General features: G+C 35.4%; 1 protein-coding gene across 1 annotated transcript; it reads left to right on the top strand.

Moving 5' to 3' along the window:
- LOC109829951 (probable LRR receptor-like serine/threonine-protein kinase At1g67720) lies at positions 1–10211 on the top strand. The gene is given in 16 exon segments (XM_020397055.1): positions 1–218; positions 954–1094; positions 1097–1457; positions 2741–3246; positions 3597–3729; positions 3851–3922; positions 4032–4100; positions 4179–4250; positions 4531–4599; positions 7184–7341; positions 7420–7661; positions 8107–8233; positions 8310–8378; positions 8495–8678; positions 8885–9020; positions 9634–10211. Coding segments are annotated over 16 exon segments (2751 nt in total). The 5' UTR covers positions 1–139; the 3' UTR covers positions 9967–10211.

The following is a 10592-nucleotide window of genomic DNA, read 5'->3' as shown; positions in this document are numbered from 1 at the left end:
CTCCTCCTTTCCACATTGTGATTACTCCGCTCTATCTTTTTTCCAGAAAAGACCTCCACAAAAATATCTCTTTGCACTTTGAGGACTCGTAATTAACCCAACTTTCCCTTCTCACTCTCTTTCGCCTCTCACTTGGGAGATGGGTTCAATGGCGATCTTTGGGTGGTTTCTTCTCTTGGGTTTCTCCCTCTTTTCCCTCTCTACCGCTCAAATGCCTGGTGTGTTTTGCTTCCCTTTTGATTTTGTCCTTACTGTAAATTTTGTCAAGGCACTAGAAGCTTGCGGTAGTTTGTTTCTGGAACCTTTTTCTTTTGCTTGAAATTTAAGCATTTATTTGTTCCAGTTAAGTTTTGTGAGCGTTTAGTGCATCAGAGGAGGACTCAACAAAACCCAAATGAAAGAAAATGTCAGAATCAAAGGGAATAGTTGGTGTTTACGAAATCGGGTCTTTTTTTTAATAACTTGGTTCATTTGTAGGCTAAGAAAATAAGTGAAAGAACTGTTTTTTTTCCTTTTAAATGTGGGACAAAAGTTTGAAATTCCAATTTATGTCTTCCATATTACTAGAAGAGAGAGTTTTTTCCTTTTATTTATTACCTTGCCATTTGTAAGTTTCCTAAGTGGAAGAGAAAAAAAAGAAATTAGGGTCGAATTTCAGAACATCTACTACAATATCACTGTTTAAAGATGAGAGCAAAAAAATAAAAAACCACCCTTAACTTAGGTTGAAACGAATTTTGTTCAATATTATTGCGATATTTTGGTTTTCCAATGTCAATACTAGAATGCTAATATTGGCATAAATTTTGATCTTGATATGTGCACTTCAAAATTCGCTAACAAGATATGTCAAAGTTGGTTTGCACAAAAGCATATTCATACAGATTCTTTATTATTTATGTGCCACTAGTTTTCCTTCATACATCTCTTACTGGCATATTGATTTTGTGTAGGTTTTGTAAGTATAGACTGTGGAGGTTCAACGAATTACACAGATGATCTCGGACTCGAGTGGGTTCCAGACAGTCAAATAATTTTCGGAAAAACTGCTACCGTATCTTCTACAAATGAAAGACATAAGCAATACATGACAGTTCTTGCTATACATTAAATGTGAAAACTAGAACGCGGTATCTTATAAGAACAAGCTTCTTGTATGGGAACTTTGATAATAATGAGGTTTTTCCAAGTTTCGATATCTCTCTTGGTGCAACTCCTTGGTCGACAATAACCATCTCTGATGAAGATACTATAGAAGTTGAGGAACTGGTTTTTCTAGCTTCGTCTCCTTCTGTTAGTGTATGTTTATCTAATGCTACCACGGGGCAGCCATTTATTTCTGCACTTGAGCTTCGACAGTTTAATGGCTCACTTTATCATACAACATTTGAGACTCAATTCTTTCTAAGCTTATCTGCAAGAATAAACTTCGGTGCAGAAAGCAATGATTCAGTCAGGTAACTCTGAACTTGATATGTTGGAAGTGTTTCAGTTTTGTTATATATTGTGAAATATACTCGTGCATGTACATTATTCAGTTATATGATAAGTGCAGTACTTTCATATTGCCTTGCAAAATTTGCCCACATTACACTAGACTAGTAAATGGAGGACACTGTTGAACAAATCATCTTTTTGATGTGGTGTGATATTCACACACTGCTTGGAAATTAAACAAGGGCTGTGCAATTTTTGTTCTACTACTATCTTCAACCTTTTGTAATTCTCCCTTTGAAGTTTCTTAGGTCTTATATGATTGCCACGAGGGTTTGAAGGGAAAGGAGATGAATAAGTATTCAACAAACACGATAGATGAAAGAACATAAATAACAAGAAAGGAAGTAGTCCTTTTGATGCTAGGTTTTATGACATATAATCTAGAGAAATTGGAGAATGGCAAAAGTAATATGTGCAGATTTAGATTAGGGCTTTTTAAATTTTAATAGATGTAATTTGAATGAAAGATGCATGAAAAAGAGTGATCCAATAGTATGAGGTCTAGCATTCAGAAGAAGAGTTCCAGACCAATGTGATAGCATAAGTTACCTGGCGCTAAATTTTGGGCTGTTGGAGCCCACCTTGACTACTTAATATTGTCTCGTATTTGCGCAAGAAGGGAGAAGTGATGACTATAATATATTTGGTATTTAGAATCCATAAGCTAGAAATCTTATGATTAAAGTTTTTTTTCTGAACGCATGTAAACTTACATCATTAGAGAGGTTGACTACAAGGGGGAAAACTTTCATGAGGAGAAATAGTGTCATAGCACTCTTCTTTGGACTTTTTAAGCACATGGATCACAATGAGAGTGCTCTGACTGCTATCAGTCTCTGTGCATTGTGAACCTGAGTTAAGTATAAGATTGCAATAGTGTTCCCTGAATTTTAATTTGAAAATTCACTTACTTATACAGTCAAGTAAATTCACACCCAATGAAACCATAGCCCCCAACAAGGGAGGAAACATCACAACTACAACGCAATTGTGACCGAAAACCTTCTTCTACTTAACAATTACGTTAAGAGGGAGGAAACATGTACCATTGTGTCATGAGATTCCTTGTGGCTTTAGGCTGCCCCAACTACTTTTATTTATTTATTTAAAACATGTGCTTACATCAAGAAATTTTTTTACTCCAAAATGTACTGTAAGCAGTAAGTGATTTTTTCTTAAATCCCATCTTTGATCAGATATGACCCCTAACTTTTGAATTAAAATATTCTATTAAATATTTCAGATATCCCGATGATCCATTCGATAGAATATGGGAATCCGATTCTGTAAGGAGGGCAAATTACCTTGTTGATGTAGCCCCCGGAACTGAAAAAATATCAACTACAAAGCCAATAGACATTGGCAATGGCGATTTACCCCCTCAAAAGGTAATGCAAACAGCAGTAGTGGGAAGAAATGGATCATTAACTTATCGCTTAGATTTGGACGGCTTTCCCGGAAATGGCTGGGCATTCTCATACTTTGCTGAGATCGAGGATTTCGATGAAGATCAAAGCAGAAAATTTAGGCTTTTTATTCCAGGCATGCCAGCAATCAGCAAGGCCACTGTTAATGTTCAAGAGAATGCTCAAGGGAAATATCGGTTGTATGAGCCTGGGTATCCCAATATTACCCTTCCATTTGTCTTTTCTTTTGAGTTCAAGAAGACAAATGATTCGTCGTTGGGTCCTATACTGAATGCTCTGGAGATATACAATTATCTACAAATAAATTATGGTTCTGTAGATGGTAGGTGGAGTTTGATCATCACCGTTAGGGTTGATTGTGGATAGATCACTGTGCTATCGCCAAATTGAACTTGATTCCCTTGTAGTTCAATTGTTACAGGAACGCCCCCTCAAAGAGTTCTATTGTTGCAGTAGACCTCCTGATTGATAATCTTTCGTTGCAGGGTAGACCCCCTTAAAAGGGTTAAAAAAAAAGAATTCACTCAAGGGGTCTCTATGCAAACAATAGAACTATGGAGGTAGTGAGTTCCATTTGGTGATTAAGTACAAGGAATATCTCTGCAAGTAACCCTAATTTTTAGGAGGGCATGTGTGTGAAGTGTCTGATATATTTTTATACTGGAGTTGCAGCTGCTATTATGGCTGGTTTTGCTTCCAACTATCCACAAGCAGATTGGGCACAGGAAGGGGGTGATCCTTGTTTACCGGCTTCTTGGTCTTGGGTACAATGTAATTCTGATCCACAACCAAGAGTAATTTCAATGTACGAAAAAATTGAACGGTGCCTTCCGTTAATGGTTTATTTGGTTTATCCTTTTGCCAATTTGTCCTGGAAATTTATGTCTATTGTTTTATATGCACTAACATCCATTTTATTTAGGCAGTAGTTTGTCTGGGAAAAATCTGACAGGGGATATTCCTTTGGAGCTCACAAAGTTAACAAGCTTGGTTGATCTGTAAGATTCACAAAATTCTCTCGTTTTCTGTATTTCACATTCATCGTTGTGCATTTCATAGATGCATAAATTCCCTTTTATCATGATAAATCACAAATCCTAATTGCAGACGATTGGATGGAAACTCGCTTACTGGTACTATACCTGATTTTAGTGGATGCACAAATTTACAATATATGTAAGATTTTGACATTCATAGTTTCTAAATTAATAAAACTTTTAAACTCCTGGAGTAACATTTTGTTCTTTATTCTAGTCATCTGGAGAACAATGAATTGACTGGTGTACTGCCTGCATCACTAGCAGATCTGCCTAGTCTAAAAGAACTGTAAGTGTCACACCTGGGATGTCATTAATTGCTACAAATTGTAAAGTAAAAATTCCAGTTGCCTTTAACAATTTCCTTCATTTGCTTCTTTTAAGAAAAATCCTTGGTTGATTTCTGTCTTTCACATCTGAAAAAGGCTTTTTATGTTGTTTCTCCCCTCCTGGTTTTACTTAAAGCTCAATTAATGTCTTCTTATTCGAATTCTTTGGTATTCTACATTTCAATCGCTTAGTGTTATATGTAGAATGTTGAGTTATCGTGTGAATTCTAATGATTGCAGGTATGTGCAGAATAATAAGTTGTCAGGAGTAATACCACAAGGGCTTCTAGCTAAAAATGTTATTTTTAAGTAAGTATCAGTCTCTCTTTCATGTGCAAACTCTAGTATTTATTTGATGAATTACTGGTATAAGAATCTGTTGCATCACCTCTGCCCATCATAACCAGTAGATCAATTTTTTACCATCATGTATGATCCATTTTCTCTTGCCTTGAAACATTCTCACTAAGTGACACTGGTCAAAAGCAGTTGTGTTGGCTATGTCTCGTTCTAACCCCGAACAATCCTAGAAAACATTAAGTAAACCAACTCAGGATATATGAAAAATAGCAAAACAACATTATTAAAATTTAAAGATGGCTGCAAAAAATCATAATGGTTTTTATGTAGAGAAGCTAACAAGAGCCGTGAAAGTAAGAAAAAGCTTATAAGAGAAAAATGATCTTTTTTATCAAACCGGATAAGGAAATTTGTGATGCCAAAAATAGATAAAATGATTTCATAGAACAAGGTTGCTAGAGGTCTTACCCATCTTTTTGATGTACGCATATTCAGTTGACCTCGTGTCGAAACAAACAAAAATGAACAAACATCATGCGTCATTACCGCCATAAAAATCATGAATTTTGAAGTATGCATACTTAATTGTCATTGAGTCAAAATATGTAAAATAGACAACATTCGATAAAACATGAAAATCATGAATTTCTAATGCGCGTGCTTAGTTGCCACTGCGCGAAAAGGGGAAATTTTGATAGCCTACTAAAATCATGAATTTTGAAGTACGTGTACTTAATTTCCATTGGGCAAAAGTGACAAAATTGATAAAAAATCATATGTCATCTAGCCCATTTGAAGTATTGCACTTAATTATCATTGGACCGAAACATGCAAAATGAACAACAGTCACAACATGCAAAATGAACAACAGTCACAAGTTAGCTAGTGAAAATCATAAATTTTGAAGTATTGCTCTCTTAATTGCCTTCCAAATAGACAAAAATCATTGGTTATAGCCAATGAAAATCAACAATTTTCAGATATGCGTGCTTAATTTCCACTGGCCCTAATTGCACAAAAATGGACAAATATAGGATTTTAGACAATGAAAATCGAGAAATTTAAAGTAGTACTTATTTGTTATTAGGTCAAGTGGAAAAAAATAATTAAAAAAATCGTTGGTTATGAAAATTAGGAATTTTAAAGTATGCACTTTTAATTGTTACTGGGTCAAAACGGGAAAAAATCTTAGTTTATAGTCTATGAAAATCACTAAATTTAAAGTACGCATATTTAATTCGAACTGGGCCAAAAGGGACGAAAATTGATAAATTTTATTTGTAGGTTATAGTCAATAAAAAATATTGAAATGTGTGAATTTTGAACTACATGTATTTAATTCCCACTAGGCTGAAACAAACAACAATAGACAAAATTCATGAGTTATCACCCATGATAATCACAAATTTTGAAGTATACATAAAAGCCATTGATCGAAACAGAATGACAAAAGGTAGGTTATAGTCTTTAAAAATTGTGAATTTTGAATTAACTACGATTATCCTGAATAGACAATAATGAATAAAAATAATGTATTATGGCCCCATGAAAATCGTGAATTTTGAAATACACGTACTTAATTTTTCATTGGGCCAAATAGGAAAAAGTTAAAAAACATTGTTTTGGAAGTACGCATACATGAATACCATTAGACCGAAATAGACAAAAGTGAACAAATATTCTGGGTATTAATAGTCCATGAAGATCATGAATTTTGAGATATGTGTGCTTAATTCTCAGTCGACGGAAACAAACAAAATCCTTGGTAGCCTGTGAAAATTGAGAATTTTAAAGTACGCAATTAATTCCCTGGTATCGAAACTGAAATAAATGGACAAAGTCACAAAGATCATGGGCTATATAACCTATGAAAACTGCGAATTTTCAAGTGTATGCATACTTAATTGACATTAGTCGAAATATACAAAAATGGACAAAAATAATAGATTATAGCCAACGAAAATCGCGCTCAACTAAACACATTTAATTGTATTGGGCCAAAATGTACAGAGGTTATAAGTAATAACCCATGAAAATTGTGAATTTTGGAGTGCACATACTTAATTGTCTTCAGACTGAAACAGACAAAAATAGTAGGTTATATGAAATTGCTAATATTGAATTACACGTACTTAATTATCATTGGGTTATCACAGACGAAAATAGAAAAACAATCATGGGTTATAGCTTATGAAAATCGAGGAATTTTCAAGCACACATACTTGTTTTGGTTTGGTTGTTTGGTTATCCCATGCTTCTTGCTAATTATTAGATACGTTAGTATCTTGCTCCATCGCATAAGCTATTTTTACTTTAAGTGATTCTTAAACATGGCCCGAACAAACCTATTTTCTTCAAATTTCATGTCGGAAGGTAGTTTAACATGGAAGAGAATATAAGTGTACTTTTGTTCAAATCACATAAATTTTATTTTCAATGGTTCAACTTTCAAGTAGAGTGCATCTTTATTTCTTTTAAGCATCAACCAGTATACTGAGAGGAGTCTGTGCGTATGCACACATGCATATCTTTAGATTTCTGCCTTGTTAATGCTTTTGGGATCTAATCGAGTGTTCTCTATGCATTTGCTTAGCTACTCAGGAAATGTGGGTCTTTATAAGGGAACGCATAGAATGAGCCACTCCACAGTAGTTATTATAAGTTCTGTTGTTGGAGTTCTTGTGTTACTTCTTGGTCTTATGGCATATTGCCTTCTTGCCCGCAAGAAAAAGAAGAATAACCTGGAAAAAGGTATGGATAAAGGATTTTTCAGATTTATTTTATACTAGGTCAGCAACATTATAACTCAAACTTGGGTCCCTTCGACAGGAGATGTTATCAGCGTTCCACCAGCTCAAAAGTTGAGTTCTTTCTTCAGTGAAGTTGCAACAGAAACAGCACATAGATTCTCCTTATCTGAAATTGAAGATGCCACTGGAAAATTTGAAAAGAGAATTGGATCCGGAGGTTTTGGTATAGTATATTATGGAAAGCTCAAGGATGGAAAAGAAATTGCTGTTAAAGTTCTCACCAACGATTCCTTCCAGGGCATACGAGAATTCTTGAATGAGGTAGGTCGTTTATACAAATTAATAAATGTTTATTTGGAATTATTAAGGGGGGAATATATAACTACCATGAAATTGGGGGTGTTTTGCACAAAATGACTTCAAACTTTATAAATCAGAGAACCCCGATCTCACCCATGAACTTTTCTCACTTAAGTACTATGACTGTCAGCAAATAATTTAAGTTGTCACATGCTTTGCATATGACATGTTTTGGACAAGTTTGACCTTATGCACTTTAAATTTTATTGAAAGAAAGTTGGTCTGGGCTAGAGTAGTTATATATGAGAACTTCCAATAGTTTAAGAGGGTTTTGTATAATTTTGTAAGCTCAAGGGGGGTTTTTCTCTGATTTATTTTATTGAGGGGAATTTTGTGAAACTTACCTATTGTTAAAGGTACAGTACCAACACAACATATTGCTTTTTTTTTTTCTCTTTTTGTTCAGGTAACTCTACTCTCTAGAATACATCACAGGAATCTGGTGACCTTTCTTGGTTACAGCCAGCAAGAGGGGAAGAACATCCTCGTTTATGAGTTCATGCATAATGGAACTTTGAAAGAACATCTTAGAGGCAAGTCTCATCTCGATATCTATGAAAATAAGTCCTCTCATTAATCAAGTAATTTATTTATTACTATTTTTCACAGGGGCGGCAGCGAAAGAAAGAACTCTTACCTGGATCAAACGTCTTAAGATTGCCGAGGATTCTGCAAAAGGTTACATTTTTATGAGCTTCTATTTGATTTGGGGGGGGGGAAATCGCTCATTATGTTACGACACTGAGTCTTTTATGTTTCGACACTGAGTCTTTTATGTTTCCGAAATGTATCAGGGATAGAGTACCTTCATACTGGATGCTTTCCGACTATTATCCATAGGGATCTTAAGAGCAGCAACATTCTTCTTGACAATCATATGAGAGCTAAAGTTGCGGACTTTGGACTTTCGAAGCCTCAAGTGGATGGATCTCATGTCTCAAGCATTGTTCGAGGAACTGTCGGATATCTTGACCCTGAGTAAGCTCTAGTATTTTGGCTTTGATAAAAGACAACTAGTGATTGTGCAAACAATTATACGAATAGTTTCAGAGGTCATAAATATTAGTTAAGACCTTTTTTATCTATTTTGTTCTTTTAAAACTAAGCAAAGTTTACATGTAGCGATGGATCAAATCAAACAAACACTCAAAACTAGTCATCTCATGCATTGTTTTCATGTACAGGTATTACATCTCACAGCAATTAACAGAAAAGAGTGATATCTATAGTTTTGGCGTTATTCTTCTGGAGCTGATTACAGGGCACGAGCCGATATCAAATGAAAACTTTGGTGCCAATTGCCGCAACATTGTAGCTTGGGTATGTACAGTTTATTTCAACTTCTATTAAAGTTTTAGGAAAATTCCAGAAACCCAGTGGACTTTGGGTTATTTTGCACAAAAACTCCCTAAACATTATAAGTAGTAGTGAACACAAAAATACTTTGGATAACGACGGTTTTAGTTATATCGTGCTTCACATCCAACATGTTCAGGAAAAGTTTGCTCCTATGTACTTTGATTTTACTGAGAGTTTTTTCCGTTTAGGGTTGATAGATATTAACGAGGACAGTTTAGACCTGAGGGTTTTTCGTAAGTTACCCATAATTTTATGGGAAAATTACAGGAAATTTCCCTAAGGTTTGTAGACGTGATGCGAAATTATCCTAGAGTTCTCAAACTAACACCTTTACCCCTCCTTCCAATTTTTCCTTCAAACAAAGTCACGTGGTAAAACGTGACATGTTTAAAGACGAAGTGCCCCTAACTGTTTGAGGGGAAATTGAAAAAGAGGGGGTGAAAATGTTTGTTTTAGAACTTCAAGGGGGGGAGTTTCTGTTACTTCTGCAATTTGAAAAGTAAAATCAATCAAACGCCATTGCGTTCATGCTTGTAAGCAATCTCAAAGTAAAATCAATCAAACACCATTGCAGGCAAAATCACATATCGACAGTGGGAACGTCCAAGCCATGGTTGATCCGTTACTAGAAGATGACTACGACATGCAATCCATATGGAAAATTGCTGAGGCAGCGATCGCATGTGTCAAGCCACACGGTGTAGAGAGGCCATCAATATCAGAAGTCCTGAAGGAGATTCAAGAAGCTATTGCAATTGAACACGAGTCTGGGTGTGGTGGAGCAGGCGCCATCACCTCAAAGTATTCGATGGGTTCGTCTGTGAATTTGGATCCTGTGGATTTGGCTACTCCTGATCGGCATGTCTCTTCAACGGGCGTCTTCGGATCTCAACCAGGTCTCAGATGATTTTTCAATTTGGACCGCGATGCAAATTGAATTAGTTAGGCACTCTTAAGAGTATATCTTTATTTCCTTTTGCCCTCTACTCCTTTTTGTGTTTTTTGTTCCTTCCAACAGCGAGAGGGGTCACGTAGATGACAATTGAAGCAGCAACCACTAAATGGTATAGGAAACTGTTTTTATTCATTGTCGACAGGGTTCACGTTTGATGTTTTTTGCTGTTTTTTAAGGGTTTTGTTTGTAGTTCCTTTTTTGTTATCTTCATTTAAGTTGATGAAAGTGTGATAGCTTGCAAAATTGTCCCTTTGTATGTTATCTTAATGGCTCATAAGGCCCTGTGTGGTGCGGAGCGTTCTGATAAGATTCGCACTCACGAACTTACGTATCTGGTGGTGTTGTGACTAAATGCATGTTTGAATATTTACAATTTTAACTTTGGAAAGTCTAGAAATATTGTGAGAGCTTCCATTCAACCTTTGAATCTTTCCCATCTGCTGCATGTACCCGAATTCCATGCACCGCAATTTGTTCAGAAAAATCACTCCCATTTTACATCTTAAAAAAAAAATCTCTATTGTACCAAAGTATCACATTCTAAGATACCTGAAAAAGAAATTTCTGTCATTAAGCAC

The sequence above is a fragment of the Asparagus officinalis genome, chromosome 2, assembly GCF_001876935.1.
Source record: "Asparagus officinalis chromosome 2, Aspof.V1, whole genome shotgun sequence".
Classification (NCBI taxonomy): Eukaryota; Viridiplantae; Streptophyta; class Magnoliopsida; order Asparagales; family Asparagaceae; genus Asparagus; species Asparagus officinalis.
The sequence above is the reverse complement of the archived record's forward strand: the minus strand, read 5'-3'. Positions and strand labels throughout refer to the sequence as shown.